Source organism: Salvelinus alpinus, chromosome 27 (genome assembly GCF_045679555.1).
Source record: "Salvelinus alpinus chromosome 27, SLU_Salpinus.1, whole genome shotgun sequence".
Classification (NCBI taxonomy): Eukaryota; Metazoa; Chordata; class Actinopteri; order Salmoniformes; family Salmonidae; genus Salvelinus; species Salvelinus alpinus.
In genome coordinates this window covers 31,979,477-32,003,763 of record NC_092112.1, presented here as the reverse complement: position 1 = coordinate 32,003,763, position 24,287 = coordinate 31,979,477, and the positions used below count along the sequence as shown (strand labels likewise).

The window sequence follows — 24,287 nt, the reverse complement described above, 5'->3', positions numbered from 1 at the left end:
CTATGCCAAGTTATTGTTTCCTTGTACATGGAATCCAACCTGCATAGGGACTGCTGAACTCCATAAATATACCTTATAAATATGTATTTTTGCACTTCTGTCATTTTTTACAGATATTTTCCAGCAGCTGACAGGATGATTGAGTCCTTCCACAAAAACGTTGACCATTGTTACCGTGTCCCCATCAGGACACCCTTTATGTGTCATATCTTTAAACTGTATTGACAGAATGTAACACTTAGATTTCCAGGTGTTCAAATGTCATAGGTTTATTTTTAAAAACTGAACAGAAGTGTCAAATCACCAAACAGTCACCTGCTAGTCTTCCCGTCTGTTGATTTATTGGAAGAAGAAAAAACGACTGGAAGAACAGAGGAAAGTGACTTGGCACAAAATTGTCTCCATATAAAAGTTTCAAAATACCCCAGTCTTGGAAATGATTCCAAACGGTCTGGGCGTGTATCTGAGCTTAATTCATCCCTGTGTTTCATCTTGTGACTAAGAAATCAGTAAGGAGACGGTGGAGACCAATAACAGAGTATTTCCTAATACCGTGTTGGAAGCAACAACATGGCAGTATCAGCCAAATTCTCATCTAAACTCATTTTAAACAGAAGGGTTGAAAGCTGCTCTCCGCTCCAGTTAATTTATTTGTTAAATGTAAGACTTCAGATCAGCAGCCTAATGTTCCTTGTAAATCTTAAGACTTTTTAACTACATCTTCAATGGAGCGATTATGGTTGAATTCGGGTTGCCATTGCTTCCATGATGCCTCCTTTAGAATGTGAGAACAACCCATAAATGGATGAGTATATTCAACTGTAGCGCACAACATTTGCTCTGAATTCTATGTAAATGCCACTAGAGCGCTTAACGTATGCCCCACAAACTATAACAACCAATGGGTGATTATAAACCATGGCCTGTGGTGTTAAGGTCATAACACAACTCCAGCTATCCCTTACTTACTGCACTCCTCAGTGAGTTTCTGACATTCTATGTGTGTTTCTTTGGATATATTACTACACAGTACATTCACATATGAAGTCTTACATGTAATGATGCATTGGGGATGTAACAGAACATTCAGTACAGAAATATTAGGATGACATTAGGAACAGCTGCAGACATTACTCAGGTCACACACGCACCCATCAGTGTTGACATCATGTTCTTCTAGAGAAGAGTGAGAGAGAGTCTGTGTGCGCGAGAGAGAAGGTAGAATGAGCTCTTGCAAACATTCATGAGAAGTTCCATCCACTACATATTTTTTCAATTTTGAAACAGGAAGTTCCTTTCTTTCTTTCTCAGGGCTGTTGCCAACTTCACCACCAGTCAGAATCTGTTGTATCGCAGCAGCCCAGGCAGCCTTTCTGATGTCACTCTGTCTCTGTGTTCGCTTCACTGATTTGTTTCATTTTATGTGAGGTTTACCATGGAAATAGCAATGATGAGTAATCTGTTCTAAAAGCACAGCCAATGACATGGTGTACCTACACTAGAGCCAGGAGTTGGTACTGACTATGAGACCTGAGCAGGAAAAACTCTGTCCCTAGTCCCTAAAATGATAGTTTTCACATGAAATGACTATGCTCATTGAACACTGTAATTTAAAGTAAGTGCTTCAATCTCCACAATAACACATTGTTGCACTCTTGCTGTGAAATCCAAATTTAAAGTTTGCCCGAGTTTAAAGGGCAATTGACCCTTGGCTAAGCCCCGTCCCCCTTGGTTACTGTTGCAACCTAGGACAGCATTTTCCATGAAGCCCAATTCCCCATTCAACCACAAATCAAATCGAATCAAATGTATTTATATAGCCCTTCTTACATCAGCTGATATCTCAAAGTGCTGTACAGAAACCCAGCCTAAAACCCCAAACAGCAAGCAATGCAGGTGTAGAAGCCCGGTGGCTAGGAAAAACTCCCTAGAAAGGCAAAAACCTAGGAAGAAACCTAGAGAGGAACCAGGCTATGAGGGGTGGCCAGTCCTCTTCTGGCTGTGCCGGGTGGAGATTATAACAGAACATGGCCAAGATGTTCAAATGTTCATAAATGATCAGCATGGTCAAATAATAATAATCACAGTAGTTGTCGAGGGTGCAGCAAGTCAGCACCTCAGGAGTAAATGTCAGTTGGCTTTTCATAGCCGATCATTAAGAGTATCTCTACCGCTCCTGCGGTCTCTAGAGAGTTGAAAACAGCAGGTCTGGGACAGGTAGCACGTCCGGTGAACAGGTCAGGGTTCCATAGCCGCAGGCAGAACAGTTGAAACTGGAGCAGCAGCACGGCCAGGTGGACTGGGGACAGCAAGGAGTCATCATGCCAGGTAGTCCTGAGGCATGGTCCTAGGGCTCAGGTCCTCCGAGAGAGAGAAAGAAAGAGAGAATTAGAGAGAGCATACTTAAATTCACACAGGACACCAGATAAGATAGGAGAAGTACTCCAGATATAACAAACTGACCCTAGCCCCCCGACACATAAACTACTGCAGCATAAATACTGGAGGCTGAGACAGGAGGGGTCAGGAGACACTGTGGCTCCATCGGATGATACCCCCGGACAGGGCCAAACAGGAAGGATATAACCCCACCCACTTTGCCAAAGCACAGCCCCCACACCACTAGAGGGATAACTTCAACCACCAACTTACCATCCTGAGACAAGGCCGAGTATAGCCCACAAAGATCTCCGCCACGGCACAACCCAAGGGGGGGCGCCAACCCAGACAGGAAGACCACGTCAGTGACTCAACCCACTCAAGTGACGCACCCCTCCAACCACACAATGAAATTAAACACAATTACTCCTGGTGCACTGTTCAATTGTTTATCCATTTAAACATAGATTTTTTAAAGAAAACTCTCAGTTTTTATCATAGCCCTCATTAGCTTTTCTGCGATTTAAACGTGAGCTTATCTGAGGTGTTGGAATTGACGGCAGTTGCTATCCATTGGAGTGCTGTGATTGCTTGCCCAAAATTCTGGGGTGGGGTTTAGCGAAAGGTCAATTGAGGCTTTGCTCAAATATATGTGCAGCTAAGTCAGATGCATCTGTGTAACTAGGCCAGATATATGATACAATTTAAATAAGTAGTTTAGAAGAAGAAAAAAGATAGTTTGGTCATCAGATGCTCTTGCCTTGTTGAGCTTGACATATTGGTAGTCATGATAAACAACTATAATTCCTTTCAGATTACCAGAGTCTATAATCAACGTGACCATCAATTCATTTCAGCTCATTTTCATAACCAAAATGACCTTTTGGCTTTTGGAGCCCCTCCAGACCATGGTGAATTATGAGAGTGGAGCTGTTGATATTCAAGTAATAGATGTCTCTTCTATTGCTTTCCCAGAACTTCTCCACAGTAGTCGCTGGTTTACCACGCCAGTGTTCTGCAGGCCGTGCGTGTTCTACAGAAGCTGGCATTTTCTCAACAGGGCCAGCTGCTTTCTTTGGGAATCCTCCATTATCTGTGTCCTGAGTCTTTGTTGAGACTTTTACGAAACATCAAGCCTCGAAAAGAGCGAGGAATTTACCTTTGCATTCCTATTAAAGTACGCCATGTGATGACACTTCACAATTTACAGAGGTTTTGTAAGTTTGTGCATTTGGTTCCACAGGTAACCTGCAAGGAAAAAAATCCATAATGCAAGGATAAATCTCTATATACTGTAAGGAAAGAGAGGAGTATCTCAGGGTTAAAAGGTGGCCGGTCCCAAATGTCACTGACTGGCACAGAGTGGTACCAGATGTACATGTTACTATATGTAGGCCAGGCCTATGTAATGAAGTTCTCCCACATACATATCTTAAAGAGTACGATATGTCAAGGAGGGTCCTAAACACCCAGACTCATGGAATGATTAATTGTAGCTACCTTAGTTACTCTCTCTTTATCTAATAGACAGGCTAACCTAGAGGGATGTAGAAAGAAACTGTTTCTGAATTCCATCAAAACATACAATCAAAATGAGATATTTAGGAAAATGAGTCTCTTGACATTATTGAAATTGGCATACAACAAGTGGTCTAGAAGGGGTTTCAAATCCGGTCAGTTTGTTGAACTTTTCTGTTATGTAATGTGACAGTTTTACTACACACTGGGGAAAGTCTGTCTCTTTCTCACCAATTTGTTTATCTGCTCATTTGAAACACACATCACATTGCCCAGAAGGTCATGACAGGCATGGTCAAAATGTAAATGTATTCAACATATTTAATAAACACCTAAAACCTCCACCAGTTGTTATTGGTCCATTATTATTAAGTGTCCAGATGTTGGACAAATCCTCAGTATTTGTACATTACACGTAGATGAAGCTACTGCTTCCGTAGCTTTGTAAACAAATAACAAACTTTTATTTTGTTTAGCTGTTACCAAGGAGAGTACTTATTAACATGTTTCGTCACCTCCATAAGATGATCTGTTTGCCTCAAGGACTGCTGCTCTCAGTCCCCAAATTTGAATGTTTCTTTAATACACGTTAGCCACACTGCCCATATCCGCTGGCTTTCAAACATTCCTTTCCCTCTAGGACTCACAAGACTGGGTAACAGTTCAATACCGCTGTCTCACAGCTGTAGTAGTTTTAGTGCATCAAAGAACAAGGCCCTTCTTGACAACAACAAGCCTACAAGCAGAGAGGGGGAGCAACTTCAAACCAGATGTGGGATGGCAGGTAGCCTAGTGGTTAGAGCGTTGGGCCAGTAACCGAAAGGTTGCTGGATTGAATCCCTGAGCTGACAAGGTAAAAATCTGTAATTCTGCCACTGAACAAGGCAGTTAACCCACTGTTCCCCGGTAGGCTGTCATTGTAGATAAGAATTTGTTCTTAACTGACTTGCCTAGTTAAATAAAAGTTAAATTAAATGTCTCTCTCTCTGGCTCTGAAGAGCCAATAAGCTGAACTCTCTGACTCTCAAAGTGTCCTCATGTTTAGGACCAGAGTAAACTTTGTTAAGGATAATTGACTGGATCAAAACAAGCCTGTGGCTCAAACAAACTGTTAGGTTGACTCTTGTCATAATCAAAGCCAGTTTAAAGGGCACTGTTTTCCTGACCTTCCAATACAGTCATGAGGAGGGGAGTACAACTGAAGATGGTTGCAAAATCTGTCAAAGGCTTTTATCTTATTTAGAGTGGCAATAACATCTGCTGTTCAAATAAAGTAGAAACAGAATGTTAGTAGTTAGATTGATTTGAGATAGAAGGAAGGAAAGACAGAATAGTTTAGTTTATTAGGATCCCCATGACAAAGTATAGAACAGTAATAGAAAAGAACAACATAAGATATTACATGAAATAAAATAAATAGGAAAGATAGGAAAGACACCAAGAGACAACAAAAATACTCTTAACACACTATTTATATATACTGAGTGTACAAAACACTATATAACACAACTATAGTGTGTATGGTCCAAGGTGATTTTTTCCCCCAATGAACGGAGGACTTGAGGGATTTGGAAAACGTATTGAAAGGTTCAGGGTTACGGCACATCCATACAATTTGATCCCCATAAGATATAACAATGGTCTTCTGTGGAAACACTGTGGTTGAATTGGAGGCCACTCCTTTCCACCCCATTTTGTATCAAACAGTGAGACTTGGTTTGAGTAACCTGAATAGGTTGGTTGACTTCCCCTTGCAAAATAAACATGTTTTTGCATAATATCCAATCCGTGACTGAAATGTCATGCAGTAGAAAGTCTGTATAGTATAAGGCCCTTGAAATCAACTGGAAAACATTCAGAATTTCTGTTGTACACATAATGAGAATGACTTTCCCTCTACTCACGATTCAGTTGCTCTCTGACGATATTAAAGTGGAATCCCCACGTAAACACACACGCACGCACACCCCCCTTTCCCCATTCTCAATTTCCTGGCTCGAGTGATAGTTCAAGTGTTAGAGGGGTGGGTCTGCATAACTCTGTGTTCCAACTCCAGCGTGCTCTGCTCGCATCTGCTTTCAATTACGCCTCACCAGCTCATGTCATGATGCCGCCATTCTCTGTTTGGCTTGGTGCTACACTGCGGCCCAGTTCCCTCCTCCTCTTTTTTCTACGCAGACACATAACAGTGGTTAGCTTGCTTAGAGACATTGCTGAGTAGAAACAGCTGCTTAAGTCCAAAGAGAATTTCACATTGTAGAATACTGTTGTGGTATTGTGCATGATGAGGTAATCACCATTACCATAAGGCCCTGTGGAAAATATTATTATTATTTTATTTTTTACAATTGAATGATTATTCTACAAATACTAGCCTATGTAACAATACTGTTGTTATTGTAGTAATTACATTGTTACTACACATGTATAAGAGCAATTGAATGTAAAGTGTTGTAAAATATCAAGTGTCAATCAAAATAAATGTAATAGTATGTCAAATGTTTGTTGATTATAACAACTTTTGTCAGTGCTGTGTTTACTACAATTAGCAGTTTACAGATGTTACTGCAATGTTAAACCCAGGCAGTTTTAGACTAGGCAGAAAAAACTGCTTCAGAAACATTGTATTTGTACACTAGTGTTTGCCAGTAATGTCCTTGGCTCTCCAAACAATTATTCCATTAAAATAAAACCATAAATGAATGATTTGTTTGGGGGAAAAAGATTCAGTAAAATGTTATAAATGCTGGCAGTGGCATGTGTTCCGTACTTTAATGTTTCCAACCACTGCCTCTGAATTGTTTACAGGAATAAGGAAGCAAAACTTTAATTTATTAGCAATACCTACAGTATAATGCATTGGGTGTAGTCATAAGAATGCTTGTGTGGCTTAAAGCAGTCTTGAAGTGAGAAAGCATGAGAACTACTAGTAGAGAGAAGATCATGTACTGATTACACAAAACATTAGGAACATCTTCCTAATATTTTCCCTACGAAAAGTCTCAATTCATCGGGGCATCGAAAGCATTCTGCAGGGATGCTGGCTCATGTTGACTCCATTGATCCCCAATTGAATGAAGTTAGCTGGGATGTCCTTTGTGTGGTGGATCATTCTTGATACACACAGGAAACTATTGAGCGTTAAAAAAAACAGCAGCGTTGCAGTTCTTGACACACTCAAACCGGTGCACCTGGCACCTACTACCATAACCCGTTCAAAAGCACTTAAATCTTTCGTCTTGCCCATTCACCCTCTGAATGGCACACATACACAATCCATGCCTCAACTGTGTCAAGGCTTAAAACTCCTTCTTTAACCTGTCTCCTCCCCTTCATCTACACTCATTGAAGTGGATTTAACAAGTGACATCAATAAGGGATCATAACTTTCGATTAACCTGGTCAGTTTATGTCATGGAAAGAGCAGGTGTTCCTAATGTTTTGTACAGTCAGTGTATATATCAGCCATACTCAGCAGGCGAACCGCGGTCCGGATCTGGACCCAGAATGGGGTCAATTCAAAAACAGAAATCTACTATGTTGAGAGCTGCAATAGTAGAATGCACAATGTGCAATTTCGAAAGTTGGTAGTGCATAGGCAGTTTCCCTCTTAATATGTCATTCACTGACAGACGTTGGACTTAGAGAGCTATTTATATAACCTGTCAGAAATGTCCAGATGATCAACTACTAGCCCATGTTAGCTAGATCGGTAAATTAGGCTAACCAGCTGTCTAAACCTTACAAATACTGTCTGTGTGTTTGTGTTGTGTCCGTATGCGTGTGTGTGTTTTGTGTGTGTTTATGTGGTGTATGTGAATGTGTGGGGTTTTTGTGTGGGAATGACAATGGTGTGTATATAAAGTCTAATGGGTGTTTATAGGGTCAGTGAAAAAGAGTCAGCGGTGATGCAGCCAGTCAAGATGCTCTCGATAGTGTAGCTGTAGAACTTTTTGAGGATCTGAGGGCCCACGGCCCAAACATTTCAGCCTCCTGAGTGGGAAGAGGCACTGCCGTGCCCTCTGCACGACTGAGCGGGTGTGTGTGGACCATGTTAAGTCCTTAGTGATGTGGACACCAAGGAACTTGAAGCTCTTGACCAGACCCACAACAGCCCTGCTGATGTGGATGGGGGCATGCTCTCCCCTCTTTCTCCTATAGTCCACGATCAGCTCCTTGGTCTTATAAGCACAGAGCTTTTTCCATGGGTTTCCTGAATTTAAGATGGCCCTAGTGGCCCGATACTTCCCCAACAGGTAACCTTTACCTTTACCTAGATGTTTTCTACATTTCTTCAGGCTCTACATGTTTATGTGTTTTCTTTCTTTCCTGATTCTTGGCTTAATTTTTCTCTTTTTGAGAGTATGGGTTCCTTATACTAACAAACCAAAATAGGACGGCACTCATTTTACAAACATCAAATGTTTTCATTTTTACTTGTGCTTTGTTCTAGTAGAACTACATCTATGTCTTGTACTATCTAGTATTGGTATTTCTATCTGATAGTATGACATCAAGTGTCCTATATGGATACGCCAGATTATCACAGGTGTCTATACCTACCTTACAAGTTGTTTACCGACCCGTGCCTCTGACTCTTTGGCAACACATTTCCCATTTTGTAGACGGTTCTGATTAAGAGGTTGTCATTTGCATCGCCGAGCAGTGACCAATAAATCAATCAATTAAAATGTTAGATGCTAACATTGCTAGATGCTAACATGGTAACACCCCCCTCCAAAACCAAACCAAAAATGGATTCCATGTTGTCTTCTCACTTTGTGTGCACAGCTGTCTGTGTTTCACACCTGACTGTCCTAGCTAATCAGCCTCATAATATGGGCATCATGTGCCACAGACAGGAAGCAGACAAGAAGTAGAATGGACGTGTGTGCGCAAACATTGACATCCATGTTCTGTTTTGATTTGGAGTTGGGTGGTAGCATCTAACAATTGGATTTCATAGTTTCTTGGGTACTGCTCGGCGATGCAAATGTCAACCTCTTAGTCTTACAGATGTACATTCGGATGTACATTTGGACATAGGAAAAGTGTCGCCAAACAGGCAGAGGCCCCGGTTGGCAAATAACTCGTCAGACACGTGCTGCTATACAGGTACGGTCATTTGCCTCCTTCCTTGGGGCCTAAGGCACTGCATTTCAGTGCTAGAGGTATCACTACAGACCCTGGTTCGATCCAGGGCTGTATCACAACCGGCCATGATCGGGAGTCCCATAGGGCGGCGCACAATTGGCCCAGCATCGTCTCAGTTAGGGGAGGGTTTGGCCGGGGAAGGCCGTCATTGTAAAATAAGAATTTGTTCTTAACTGACTTGCCTAGTTAAACAAATACAAATTACTTGAATGCTTCTCCAATGTTATTCCCTAAGATGAAAAGTTATTGTTAAAATAACTGTACTAACTGTTAATAACTGTATATGTGACGGCGAGCTCTGTAGGGCTATGTGGAGATATGCTCTGATGAAGGTTGACTGACCGAAAGCTTAGCCTCTATTAAAATAAATGCGCTAGACTAATTTAGCTATCTAAAAATAAAATTGCTGACATGGGCTAATTGAATGACTGACAGTGACTGACACCATGAGGAAAACTGCTGATACACAATCAAATTTCGAAATTGCTCCTTGTTTATTCTACTATTCTGTCAACAGTATGCTGAGACCCCGAGCAAGGGGGATTGATCCTGGGGCCTACAAAAGGGGGAGCCGCCAATAGCCCAACCCTGGTCTAGCTACTGTATTTTCTGTCTGCTGTCGCCATCTAGAGGTGAAAGTGATTAACATGTTTTCACTAGTGACTCATTACTTAGTAACTTATGACTCAGCAACATTTTTTAGGCTTGAGTCTGACCTGGAAAGTTGGCTATACTGACGAGGGTTGGTGCCACTGGTGGGTTTGACCATGCTGATTAGGGTATGGGTGGGGGAAACAGACAGATGACAGCAGTGCCGGGTGGGGTGTTAACAGATCCACGCCAGATCCGCTTTCTGTTATGGAATCCAAAACAAAACTCCATGTAAATGTGTGAGTGATTATCATCAAATGAATATGGGTGTTTCTCTGTCCTCTGGAATATCATCCAACTGTAGACAGAATTTCACACCCGTCTGGTCAATTAATACCCTATGTAATCACTAGTGTGGAAGACTACAAGTGTACATGTGTACCGAGACTAGTTAAATGTTTGATTGAATAGTTACAGGAGGCTTAGTTTGATGAGGAGCATTTGTCTTCTGGAAAATTTAGGCACAGCTATATCATTCATTCAGCACTGCAGCATCCATCACACTCAGACACACCCACAAACTGACACAGTGAATGGAGATGGTAAATAGCTGTGTTAAAAACAACTTTGTTTTCATTGTGTAACTCTCTAACAAGTATGTTTAGGCAACTAACTACTGTTATCAACAGCCCCTAACACATACACCCCATGTGGGTATTGGGCACTTCTCATTCATACCAGCTGGGTAGCTTTAACCAGTTCAGCCTGACTGAAGAGGCCCTTATTGCCAAGCCTGGACCAAAGCCTGGAAAAATGTAACCTAATGTAGACTGGAATCTCATTCTTCATTGAATTCATATAACACTGAATAGCATAAATCATACCATGACTTGCTGATACTAAAACTTCCTTTACTCTCAACATATCTCCTCCAAAGTAATGGATGCTATGGTGTAGGATTACATAAGCATCGGTAGGACACTTATTCGTTGACGAAGAAGCCAGTCTGTTCCTGTTGGCTGAATAGTACACGTCAGCACTCAATTTTGTAGGTTACTCGTACGCTATACGGCAGATATGCCACGTTCAAATGCTAATGGTAATTATGAAATTCAGACATCTCCGACTTGCTAATAGGTTGTAGTTATACACGTGCCGCGTTTAACCAGTTAGAAAGTCGGATATTTTTGAGTTTTCTAGTTCCCGACTATCACTTGAACGCGGCAATAGTTCTAAAACACCCTTACTTCCTGATAGCGGTTTACTGACACATGACACTCTGTTGGTAAGTCGACTCAACTACTGTAAATGAACTTCCTGAATGGAAACAAAGCTAATATGTCTGACAATACATTATTTCATTATCTTGTTACTTTTCTCAGGTGATACCACCGAACGCTAAACTTCTAAACTGCAATAGCAACAGATTATATCAACCGAACTGACAGATATTTGTGGCAGCAAAAGGAGTCATCATCAATACACTTTGTAACGTTCTGCGGAAACCGCTGTCTCTGGGCTCTGGGTTCCATCGAAAGTTACAATGTTGCAACTGCAAGTAAGATGAAACACACGATGTGGACGCTTTCAATAGTCAGGTGATTCAAGTCATTGTTATTGTATTCAAAGTTTGCCTTTACCGTTTCGAAAATGAGGTTACGATTCTTTAAAAAGAACCTGCTCATTCTCATGGGTGTTTCTTTAATTATTGCCACTGTCATGATCATAACACGTGTATTAATTTATGATGAAGTCACAGGTGTTGTCGCTCAGGAAAACATGTTGTCTGATGACATGGCGAAGTTTCAGTATGGTTCTGTTCCTGAATTGATGAAGTCGGTTTACAATGCCAATTATCACCAATACGTTCAGAATGCGGACACGTATCCTGGGGAGCCTAAACTGGTCCTGGTTGTTCAGGTTCACAACAGACCAGACTACCTCAAAATACTCATTAAGTCATTGGAAAATGCAGCTGAGGTCCACAACTTTTTGCTGATTTTCAGCCATGACTATTTTTCAGAGGAAAACAATGACATAGTGCAAGGGATAACTTTCTGCAAGGTTTTACAAATATACTTCCCCTACAGCACACAGCTCTATCCTAGTGAGTTTCCTGGGCAGGATCCACGGGACTGTCCACGAGACATATCCAAGGATGATGCTTTAAAAACAGGATGCCTCAACGCTGAGCATCCAGATTCGTATGGCCACTATAGGGAAGCCTCCATCACACAGACCAAACACCACTGGTGGTGGAAACTTCACTTTTTGTGGGAGCGAGTGCAGGTTCTTCATGGTTACAGTGGCTTTGCAGTTTTCCTCGAGGAGGACAACTACATCTTGCCCGACCTCTACCACCTTTACAAAGAGATGGTTGGATACAGGAAGATCAGCTGCCCTGACTGTGACATGCTGGCGCTAGGCAACCACAACAGCCTGGCAGAGTTTGATAAGCTCAGCAACAAGGTGCAGACTGCCGGGTGGATGTCTACTAAGCACAACATTGGCATGGGCATTTCCAGAGAGGTGTATTACAAACTGATGGGTTGCAATGATGACTTTTGCACCTATGATGACTACAACTGGGACTGGACCCTCCAGCACCTGTCAGGGACTTGCATCTCCAAGCCACTCAAAGTGCTGGTGGCCCAGGGATCCAGGGTTCTCCATACTGGGAACTGTGGGCTGCACCAGAACAAGGAGGCCTGTCGGCCTGAGCTGGCCCTACAGAAAGCACAGGAGTCTCTTAAGCTTGCCAAAGTCTCCCTCTTCCCTCAGTCCCTGGCCCTAACAAACGCAGAGTCAATGGAGCACAAGGCTCACATGAAAAACGGCGGATGGGGTGATATCCGTGACCATGTTCTTTGTAATAACTATGCTAAACGTCTATGAACTAAGGGCTTCTCACTTTCATCTTTTTGATGTACTGAGGATTGAGGAATTAAGTGCCATTCATACATTGAGTTCCAAAGACCGCAGTGTGTTTTACTTGTGGTTTTAATGAGGTCTTCCAAGGGTTAGTGAAACTTTGATTTGGAATGTTTTGGTGTGTATGCAGCAGTGTGATTTATAGCTTGGTTGTTATTACCAAAAGTACCATGATTGCCAAATATATTTCTTTCTTTTTTTAAACAGATTATGCAAGCCTATTCTTATGGACTGTAACATCGTTTGCTGTATATTTTCTAAAAATGAAGACCACATTTTTGTTTAAGTAAACTGACTGTGTTAGACTTCATGAAAACAACAATGTTTCAACGCCAGCAGCTAATTATTATGGTACACATAAATGACTTCATATTGAAAACAAAACTAAATCAGTGATACATCCTTGGTTTCGACTACATGTTAGATCATTGCCATTTGTATACATCCTTCAGAACAATTAAGAGAGTTGAGCCATTTTCCCATTTAATGTGACGCTTGTCCAACTTCAGGATCTCTTACCCATTCACACAAAATCTAGAATATAATATTTTTCCTTTAATTTATGTGGTGCATACGGTACAAATAGAAAAATAACAGCAACAGTCATTGTTCGGTATGTAATGAACAAACCTATAGGTTATTGTACAATAAAGTGACAATCTTGAAATTACTTAGTTTTATATATTTGTCAATAAACCAATGTTCACTTTGTATCTAACAATTGGTTTTACTAAGCCTACAGTGTGTCATTTGTTTGACATGTGTGGGTACAATAAAACATGTTTTACATGGAAACAACAGGAATTTACTGATATTGGTGTGTGTTTTTTTATTGTGATGGTTATGATTTCTTATCATTATGACCTTACAATGATGACCGACCTATTCTTGCTAGAGCAAAAGAGTGTGATGGGTCCACACTCAAAAAAACGTACTTAATAAAAAATTTAAAATATATATTACAGTGGGGAGAACAAGTATTTGATACACTGCCGATTTTGCAGGTTTTCCTCCTTACAAAGCATGTAGAGGTCTGTAACTTTTTATCATAGGTACACTTCAACTGTGAGAGACGGAATCTAAAACAAAAATCCAGAAAATCACATTGTATGATTTTTAAGTAATTCATTTCTCTCACAGTTGAAGTGTACCTATGATAAAAATTACAAACCTCTACATGCTTTGTAAGTAGGAAAACCTGCAAAATCGGCAGTGTATCAAATACTTGTTCTCCCCACTGTATGTGTTTGAACCAACCAAACATCTGGCAGAGCGCAATCCCCTTTTGATTACAATGGCTTGCGAAAGTATTCACCCACCTTGGCATTTTTCCTATGTTGTTGCCTTACAAACTGAAATTAAAATAAGATTTTTTTGGGGGGGGTTTGTACCATTTGATTGACACAACATGCCTACCACTTTGAAGATGCAAAATATATATTTTTGTGAAACAAACAAGAAATAAGACAAAAAAACAGAACTTGAGCGTGCATAACTATTCACCCCCCAAAGTCAATACATTGTAGAGCCACCTTTTGCAGCTGCAAGTCTCTTGGGGTATGTCTCTATAAGCTTGGTAAATCTAGCCACTGGGATTTTTGCCCATTCTTCAAGGCAAAACTGCTCCAGCTCCTTCAAGTTGGATGGGTTCCGCTGGTGTACAGAGCTCTTCAAGTCATACCACAGATTCTCAATTGGATTGAGGTCTGGGCTTTGACTAGGCCATTCCAATACATTTAAATGTTTCCCCTTAAACCACTCGAGTGTTGCTTTAGCAGTATGCTGGAAGGTGGACCTCTGTCCCAGTCTCAAATCTCTGGAGGACCTCAAGAATTTCCCTGTATTCCTTCAATTCTGACCAGTTTCCCAGTCCCTGCCGATGGAAAAACATCTCCACAGCATGATGCTGCCACCACCATGGTGGTGTTCTCGAGATGAGAGGTGTTGGGTTTGCACCAGACATAGCATTTTCCTTGATGGCCAAAAAGCAAAATTTTAGTCTCATCTGACCAGAGTACCTTCTTCCATATGTTTGGGGAGTCTCCCACATGCCTTTTGGGGAACACCACATTTTTTTCTTTAAGCAATGGCTTTTTTTTGGTCACTCTTCCGTAAAGCCAAGCTCTGTGGAGTGTACGGCTTAAAGTGGTCCTATGTACAGATACTCCAATCTCTGCTGTGGAGCTTTGCAGCTCCTTCAGGGTTATCTTTGGTCTCTTTGTTGCCTCTGGTTAATGCCCTCCTTGCTTGGTCAGTGAGTTTTGGTGGGCGGCCCTCTCTTGGCAGGTTTGTTGTGGTGCTATATTCTTTCTATTTTTTAATAATAGATTTAATGGTGCTCCGTGGGATGTTCAAAGTTTAGGATATTTTTTTATAACCCAACCCTGATCTGTACTTCTCCACAACTTTGTCCCTGACCTGTTTTGGGAGCTCCTTGGTCTTCATGGTGCCGCTTGCTTGGTGGTGTTGCAGACTCTGTGGCCTTGCAGAACAGGTGTATATATACTGAGATCATGTGACAGATCATGTGACACTTAGATTGGACACAGGTGGACTTTATTTAACTAATTATGTGACTTCTGAAGGTAATTGGTTGCACCAGATCTTATTTAGGGGCTTCATAGCAAAGGGGGTGAATACATATGCATGCACCACTTTTCTATATTTTTTCTATTTTTGAAACAAGTCATTTTTTTCATTTCACTTCACCAATTTAGACTATTTTTTGTGTATGTCCATTACATGAAATCCAAATTAAAATCAATTTAAATGACAGTTTGTAATGCAACAAAATAGGAAAAACACCAAGGGAGATGAATACATTTGCATGGCACTGTAGCTATTTTAAGTTTGAGCAAATATTTCCATGGGCTTCCACGATCTTCCTCTATTGGCAAACATTATTTTCACATAATTTGCCTAAAAGGGAAATATTTGTATTTCCCTCTCCTATGCCTGTGAATATGACAATGTACCTGTGTTTTTGAAACCCAGATGACATCATTGGATCTGTGGTTAAAAAGAGGTGGAAATTTAACCTGCGGTGCTCTGATGAGTTTCCCTTCAGTGGTGGAAATGTGTAGGATGCAGTTACTTTTTTTCTTATTTTTTTAATCAGTGCCTCGTAGAGATGCCCCTTTCTGCTTCTTATATCATGTGTAGTTTAAGATTGCATATGCAATATATTATATGAATGCTGAATGAAAATTAATGCTAAATGTCATGAATGGTTGCTCCCCCACTTTTTTATTATAAAGCACAATTTTTCTGAGATTTTTCATTTACCACGGTTTCTTGTTGGGTGGCTGATCCACATTCCTTTTGGGAAATTGCTTTATGAAATTATGTTCAGACAACAAGCTTGTAGGCTACTATAGTTCTGTTATAGGTATTATAGCTGTCTATTTGCTTTCTCATCTCATCATTTAATGTTTAACAATATGGGGAAATAAAAGATGGCATTGTCAATCAGTGATACCATTCTTCAGAATCCATGGTTTGTAAATGGGCTTGGTTTGAATAACATGTCTAGATGTGAGCAAATTACTTTATGCCCAAAACGCTCCCATATTTGGTACAGTCTATACGTTTAACTGGTTTATGATACATTTTAACATTTTAACTTCGATTGATTAACATTACAGCTAGAGCAGAAAAACGGATCCTAGACCTGTCGTAAGAAGCAACGTTGGTCACATGACTCAATACGCTCTTTCCACTGGTCAAGAACCATTCTGTGCCTTTATTTCCGGAAGTGCATCTTCAGATTGTCAGAGTTCCCAGATCCAAGGTTCGTAAACATCACTTTCACAATATTGTACAAACTAGCTTAATGATCCATCATGAAAAATATCTGAATTTTGTGGTTTTAGATTTTCGATATTTTTAGTCCATTAGGCAAATGGCAAGCTAGACGTCAATTTGTTTACATTAGCAAGCTAGCTAGCTAGCTAACGTTGGTTGGAGTTGCTGTTGTCACATTTGTATAGATGTTACGTAACAAGCCACTTATTAATATTCATGTCTATTTATTTTTGGTAACATTATCTAGTAACATTATACGAACAATGTGGTGTGTAATGTGTTTACAATAGCTACGTCGTCTTGCAATATGCTAACCCGACTAGCCTATATGGAAACTAACGTTAGCTAGCTACCTACGCTTAGCTATTGTAGCTAGCTAACTATTTGTGTGTCATCAAGGCACAGCCAGCAGTTAAGATACGTTTACTGTCATAACATAAGTATTTTATTTGTAGCTAATCAGGCCGTTATATGTCCAATTTATTTATGTATTAAATTGTTAATTAATGTCCCTGTGCCTAATCTAGCAGACATCCAGCTTTTACCATCCAAGCCACAGAATGACTCATTGGTTCCACCGAAACCCATTGAAAGCAACTGCACCTGTCTCCTTCAACTTCTATGGAGTTGCTGGAAGCCCATCAGCAAACAAGATATGCAAGTATGTAGACTTGGCAATTGATATCCATTCTTAGTATGGCAATTGAAAACAAGTTTGCTTACATGTATATATTCCTCATCAGTGACTTGAGAACAACAAGAGCAAGACTCTTGGAGATGTTCACAGATACCACCTGCAATCCCGAAATCATGAAAAATGGCACTGATGCTTATTTCTCCCTCTTACAAGGTGAATTTGCTGTTTTGTTTGTGCATTTTTCTCCTCTCTTTAGCCGGGCTCACTGTTTTGTAGTGTTTTTGTGTGGTCTTTTAGCTACACTCAGCTCATCATGCTTAACTATTTTCCTCTCGTTGTTATTAACAATTAGTTGGCGGTCTTTTGATTGACATGACACAGGATTCATTGCACCTCTGGATGGCACCACACAAGAGAACAAGCTTCGGTTCATGCAGAACTTCAAGTGGACTGACACTTTGCAAGGAAACACCCCAAGGTAAAGGCTTCTAGCCCATAGATGGTTTCACAGAGGTGGTTGGTTACCTCCATCAGCCCCACAGTCAGGTCTCCAGTCAACACATACATTTTAGTTACAATAGGCTTGTCTTGGTTTTTTTGCATTTCCTGCTGATCCTGTTTTATAAATGTGACGAGTGGCTCGATTCGGTCTTATGAAGCAAAATGTGAAATGTTTTTTACATTGGTTTAAAAGTATAGACTCAGGGCTAGACAATGGTATATCAAACTCCACAGTTGAGTAACAATGGGAAAGTAATTCTGCTTTGAAAGTTGGCTCTTGAATGTTTTGGTACAGCTACTTGTTAGCAATTTATGTCATTCTTCAATAACACAAACTCCAAGCAAATCAGAGAGAGGAAAATAGGTTTATTCAAAGAGGACAAATCATACGGGGAGGTAGATGGTCATTCTCCCCTGTCCTCACTGGTTCTCTCCAGTGATTGTCTTTCCAGAACAAAGGGACAGCATGTAGTTTTATAACCCAGCCCTAGCCTGTGGTTGACCAACTAGAATTCCTTCCATTAAAACTAGCCAATGGCCAAATAACAAGTATCCTATTTCAGAAGATGTCTTGATCAATAATTCCCTATTACAGAAAAAACACTATTTCCCTTAATCGTTATTACTCTATTGACTTCTCGTCCTTTTGACCTCTCGTCCTCTCTCTCTGCATTCTGTACTTATCTTTGACATATTCTTACATACTGGAGAGCTCTTGTCTACACCCATTCAGCATATTTCACACCTTAAGTTAGCCAGTTAAAATAATGATCATATAGGTGACAGCGTCTTAACTTTAGCTAATTTGTATTAATTATTACAGGAAAATAAACTCACAAGATCATTATTTACAAGTCAATGGTGAGCATTTTAGAGAATTTTAGAACGTTATATCCTCCTTTGTCTTTGGTGCAGGTCGTGTTGTTTTTCAAATTAAGGTCTCTGGTAAACACACACTATATCAAATAAAATCAGTGTATTTGTCACATGCATAGGATACAGAAGGTGTACACGGTACAGTGGAATGGTTACTTGCATAGTGGAGTCTTTTGTATAGACATCTAGCTAGCTAAACAATGAGCCATATCAAATAGATTTTATTGGTCACATACACATGGTTAGGAGATGTTAATGCGAGTGTAGCGAAATGGTGTGCTTCTAGTTCCGACCGTGCAGTAATAGATTTCCTGGGGTAACAGTGTAAGAAATAATACATTAAAAAAAATACTTCATTGTTTCCTAAGAACGCAAAGCGAGGCGGCCATCTCTGTCGGCGCCAGATGTACTTGAACCATAATCCCAACTCATAATGTTAATACCCTGCATGGATCTGCTGGTAGCTAAACTAACCAACTAGGTTCAATGTTAGCTAGCTAGCTAACATTAGGCTATGACTAGCAAGGAAAATGGCTCTGAGATACAACTAATATTAATACACAGCCAGCTAGATTCTCTTAACCATATACATGGATGAATGCTTCTCCCTCTCTGTCATTGATGCCATGGTTGCCCTTATTTTGGAGATGTAATCTGGAGACAAGTGTTTTATACAACAGCCTTCTCTTTTCGACTCCCTCCGCATATTTGCAATCAAACGGCAGAATTCTCCATCTCCTTAGTTATCATACTCTGCTTCCACCGGACATTCCACTGATTTCAAAACTTGGTCCTCCAGGAAGTGGAGAGCATTAGCTAGCAACACTTTTGCAGTTCTGCGTGATGTCTTTCGAAAAAGCTATGTTAGAAAGGATTACCTACACATACCAAGCAGCTCATGTTATAGACAGAAGCGTGGTACATGTCAGCATGTCCAGCCCAGCCATTATCATGGCTAGCGGGAAGATTCCTGTTTTTTCCCCCGTGGCTAAACCAACTAGGCTTGTAATTTAACAATTGTATTCATATTTACAGGTGGCATACAAGTTTGTTATTAAGACACATGAAAGTTCACATGTTCCAGAAGGCATTTCTGTCAAACACATTTTGATAAATGTATGTTAACATTCAAATGCCTCTCCTGTGAAGTGAGGCGCAACATACGCCTTGTTTCCTGAAACAAGTCACACGTGTTATTACATCATTACTCAGGTTCAACATTTGCATAGTTCTCTCACTGCAAACAGATGTCTCCGTTCATTATGGAAATACAGTCTCTCTACAATATTATTATTCTTATTAACATCCTGTCCCATTGCCTCTTTACAGTGCCCAACAAGATGCTATTTTTGAACTGATCTCCATGGCATACAATGTTGCAATTTGGCACACCAAGTTTGCCTCAAGACTTGCAGGAAAGGAAAAGTAAGTGTTTATTTTCTGCGTTACTAATTTATTATCTTACAATGCATCTGATTATGCAAATTAGGTCATTTATGACTTTGATGTCAATTCACACTCATTCTATTTACATATCAATATTGTAAAGGGTACACATTGACATTTGTACATTTCTTCCCTTTTCAGTGTAACAGAGGTAGATGCAAAAGATGTGCACAGGAGCCTGAAATTTGCTGCTGGGATTTTCAAACACCTCAAGGTGATATTATTATTATAATAATAGTAATAATACATTTTATTTTAAGCACTTTTCAAGACACCCAAAGTCACTTTACATAGAGATAATCAGCAAGTTAAAAAGTACACTCTGATAAACCTAACAAATATGGTTCATATATTGCCCACTTTACATTAACCTCAACACATGGTGAATAAATTACATTATCATCAACTTGGACACAGGTCACTGGTTGTTGGTGCATGGTTGTGTTTAGCAGCAGACTCATTCTCCTCTCTGGTCTCTCCTCTGTAGGAGGTCCACATCCCCCGCCTCATCACCCCAGCAGAGAAGGGCCGGGACCTGGAACCCAGAGTCATCGACACCTACATTATCCAGTGCCAAGCAGAGGCACAGGAAGGTAGCTACACTGGACCCAGTCAACTGTTCTGCATTATGCTTAGGGTCAGGAGCTGACAATGTGACTTGGCCAGGAAAACTTCTGGGGCCTTAGGGCAAACTCATGTTCCCATGTATTACTCAAATCAAATTTTATTTGTCACATACACATGGTTAGCAGATGTTAATGCGAGTGTAGCGAAATGCTTGTGCTTCTAGTTCTGACCATGCAGTAATATCTAACAAGTAATCTAATCTAACAATTAGTGTGTATGTGAGAGAGGGAGAATAGCCTACTTATGAAAGTGTTTGCAATGAATATGATATTAGCAATTATTAACCCATTTATTTTCTGTTTGCAGTGACGATTGCCAGAGCGATTGAGCTCAAGCATAACGCCACTCTCATTGCAGCCTTGGCCTTCGAGACTGCAAACTTCTACCAGAAAGCTGGTAAGTATTTAGGTCTGTCCTGTCACTTCATTACAAAAATGCAACAAAGTCAAGATCTTAAATTGTGTTGGAATGTCTGGATCTAACCATTGTTGGTCCTCCTGATCACTCAAATGAATGTTATCCTCTCTGTTTTCCCAGACGGCACACTGAACACCCTGGAGCCAGAGTGCAGCAGTAAGTGGAGGAAGTACCTCCAGCTGAAACAGCACTTCTACATGTCCTATGTAAGTCATTGTGCAGTTCTAGACTGTTGAGAAAGTCTTCGTTTTGTTTTTGACTGTTCCTTAAATTTCGTGGTATCGAATTGGTAATTACAGTCTTGTCTCATCGCTGCAACTCCCGTACGGACTCGGGAGAGGCGAAGGTAGAGAGCCGTGCGTCCTCCGAAACCCAACCAAGCTGCACTGCTTCTTGACACAATGCTCACTTAACCCGGAAGCCAGCCGCACCAATGTGTCGGAGGAAACACCATACACCTGGCGACTGTGTCAGCGTGCACTGCGCCCAGTCTGCCACAGGAGTCGCTAGTGCGCAATGGGACAAGGACATCCCTGCCGGCCAAACCCTCCCGAACCCGCACGACGTTAGGCCAATTGTGCGATGTCCGTGGGTCTCCCGGTCGCGGCCGGCTGCGACAGAGCCTGGACTCGAACCAGGAATCTCTAATGGCACAGCTAGCACTGCCTTAGATCACTGCGCCACTCGGGAGGCGAAATGTGTTTCTAATGATGCTTATGCCCTTCATTTGTCACTTTTTCAGGCATACTGCTACCACGGACAGACTCTCCTCTCTAGTGACAAGTGTGGGGAGTCAATAAGATCTCTCCAAGAGGCAGAAAAATGTTGGTATTTCTGTTCTAGAGATGATACATCATGTTTTGCCTTTTTGAAGCACTTAACAGATGTCTCTTCATCTTAAGAAGTGTAAATATTTACAGGTCTTGTTTACTGTGTTTAGGCTACTCCAGAGCCGAGACTCTGTGCAAAGAGTACCGTCAGACCAAAGGGCCGGGTAGCACGGCCAAGCCCTCTGAGCAACTCTTCTTCACCAAGCTGGGTGGCTTGATCAAAAATACCCTGCAGAAGTGCGAGAGAGAAAACGGATTCATGTGAGACCAACACACACAGTGCGAGACACACACACCTCCCGAAGAATATTGATTTGTTTAGAGTAAATAACATTAAGCAATTGTAGCATTTCTCCACAAATGTTTCATTTCTCCAGATACTTCCACAAGGTCCCAGCCGAGGCGCCCCAGCTGGAGCTGAAGGCCAGCTATGGCCTTGCCGAGCCAATCTCCTTTGAGTTCCCAGCGCTCAGCGAGCAATGCACCCCTGAAGTCTACGCCACCTTTGACCTCACCAAGGGGGCCAAAGACGAGAAGGTAATGCTGCTCAGCCATTTGGGACTGAAACATAACTTGATTACTATAGTTTTTGTGCTCTGATTTTGTTTTGAAGGTATGTCTTCACATATTTTGTCTTGTTACTGATAATAATCATATAAAGACACTGATAGGGTTTTGTTTATTTGCTTGGCTGGGACAAAAGGTTTCACATTTTCCCCCCTCACTATTTTGGTTGCAGGCCAAACCAAAACGGGAAGAAGAGGTTATTAAGCCAATGAAGGAACCAGATTTGAAGCCTCAGAAAGATACAGGCTGCGTCATCTCTTAAATAACAGGAAGACACTACTCCCATACTGTACACAGGCTTAAATTCCACCTAACAGAGATATGGAGTCCCATTTCCTTTCCATGAAAAGTCCTTGTTGTTTCTTTGAATTATGGTAAAATGTTTTACATTATGCTGATATGCAGTGCTACCAAGCCAGACTATTCAGTCATTGAGTATAAAATGGCCTCTGAGAAAAGGTTATTGGTGATGGGGGGGATTACATAATAGATATGGGAGTAGAAATGTTAATCAACAAGGAACAGAAGAAAAGCATGGATTTATTCATGCATTGGCTTGTTTTATCTGTAGTGTTTTATGGTCAGTGATTTACGGTAGCATCTGTTGTACTTCATTTTATACGTAGCTGTTTTCACATTTTTTGGGACCAAATATTAATGGGTCAGACTTACAGCTGAATTGTTCTCTCACTAGTGCTGTTGGGGATTTTGTTAAAAGCCCCCGTCATATTGGATCTTTATTTATTGCTCATTTAAGAAACTGACAAATCATATAGTAAGAACTTAACACTCCATGATGAATATCTAATCATTTGAGCGAATCGTATGTTTTCATTTATTTTCTTTTTCTGTCTCTGAGATTCTCTAATTGAATCAGTTTTCTTGTAACTGAAAGGACACTCCTGTACATACTATCATATTATTCCTACTCTCTCAAGACTCTCCATTGCTGGGTAGGGCCTGTATTTATTATAGTAACCATTGTGAAATATTCCCCTCTTTTTATTAGAGATTTGAGGACAAGGCAGGGGTTGTCTTGGGTCATAATAACCATAGCAAGGCCAACTGTTCAGCAGGAACATGGAACAACATCTGGGAAGCACTCAGGAGAGCGCAATGTGCTGAATGTTGCAGATAATAAATGTAATTCATAAAGCTGATATGAGCATGTCTGAACGTTCCATAACATTGTACCCTACGGATCTTCCTGTGATCTCAGAAAACTGTTTTAAATAACCCAGGCTAGTGGCCATGGTTGCTGTTAAGACTGATTGATGAGCGCAGGAACAATAGAATAATGGCTAATGAAATTCAAATATGATGTCAATCATAACCTGCTCAAACCATTTCAGTGAAGGTTTGTTGTACTTTGGCACATGGTTTTACACTATGTACGGAAATCTATCAAATTCATTTACTCATTTATATTTTATCTGTAAATGACTGATATACTCCATATGTATGCATTACTGTAGCTTTCAGAGTACTGATTCACCATTTCCTAACCGTTTTTTAGAACTAATGACAACTAGCCTCTATTGAGGTAGTACGATAGGGGGACAAGTAACCACTAGTATAGTATACTAATTTGCCAATCAAGGAAGACAATTTGGCATTCTTTCTGTGCAACCTCAGAGCCCATTTGAATGGCATTACATTTTAAATCGTATTAGTCACACCGATGTCAGAACTCAGTGTAGATGTACTGTATCCAGCTCTAAATTAGAATGAAAATAACACAGACTATATATTATCTTTACAAGCCCTTTTTATTCTTGGAACAATGGATTTTCACATTCAAGGACCAATTGTATTTATATTAATGAACACATGTCATTTGCTGTATCATAATGTATACACCAGTCTAACATTACTCTTCTTCGAATGGTGTCCTTTGTTGAAAATGTGTTTCAAATGGAAATAAAAACATCAAGAAACCTGAATTACTATTTTATGTTAAGTTCAAACACTACATTTCCTGGTGTGTGTTGTAGTTAGGGTTGCAGAAT

The 24,287-nt window shown here is 40.6% G+C and overlaps 2 protein-coding genes and 1 long non-coding RNA gene across 4 annotated transcripts; 2 read left to right on the top strand and 1 right to left on the bottom strand.

Moving 5' to 3' along the window:
• Nucleotides 1-249: 249 nt before the first annotated feature.
• On the bottom strand, nucleotides 250-6,005 carry LOC139556396 (uncharacterized). The gene is made up of 2 exons (XR_011671117.1): nucleotides 5,802-6,005; nucleotides 250-2,361 (listed from the first exon to the last, which is right to left on the bottom strand). It is a non-coding gene; the product is annotated as an uncharacterized lncRNA (long non-coding RNA).
• Nucleotides 6,006-10,795: 4,790 nt separating this feature from the next.
• On the top strand, nucleotides 10,796-13,377 carry LOC139556393 (alpha-1,6-mannosyl-glycoprotein 2-beta-N-acetylglucosaminyltransferase-like). Its single transcript, XM_071370302.1, has 2 exons — nucleotides 10,796-10,927; nucleotides 11,025-13,377. The coding sequence occupies exon 2, from the start codon at nucleotides 11,293-11,295 to the stop codon at nucleotides 12,535-12,537; it is 1,245 nt and encodes a 414-aa protein (XP_071226403.1). The 5' UTR covers nucleotides 10,796-10,927; nucleotides 11,025-11,292; the 3' UTR covers nucleotides 12,538-13,377.
• Nucleotides 13,378-16,217: 2,840 nt separating this feature from the next.
• LOC139556394 (BRO1 domain-containing protein BROX) lies at nucleotides 16,218-24,221 on the top strand. 2 transcript variants are annotated; one of them, XM_071370304.1, is made up of 13 exons: nucleotides 16,218-16,363; nucleotides 16,908-17,038; nucleotides 17,121-17,227; nucleotides 17,396-17,492; nucleotides 19,721-19,816; nucleotides 19,979-20,051; nucleotides 20,325-20,430; nucleotides 20,771-20,860; nucleotides 21,002-21,087; nucleotides 21,624-21,705; nucleotides 21,822-21,972; nucleotides 22,089-22,248; nucleotides 22,451-24,221. In XM_071370304.1, exons 2-13 carry the CDS (start codon nucleotides 16,938-16,940, stop codon nucleotides 22,538-22,540), a joined length of 1,239 nt encoding a protein of 412 aa, XP_071226405.1. In that variant the 5' UTR covers nucleotides 16,218-16,363; nucleotides 16,908-16,937; the 3' UTR covers nucleotides 22,541-24,221. The 2 variants fall into 2 exon arrangements, with proteins under 2 accessions (XP_071226405.1, XP_071226404.1); XM_071370303.1 differs by having other exon boundaries at nucleotides 16,905-17,038.
• Nucleotides 24,222-24,287: the final 66 nt, after the last annotated feature.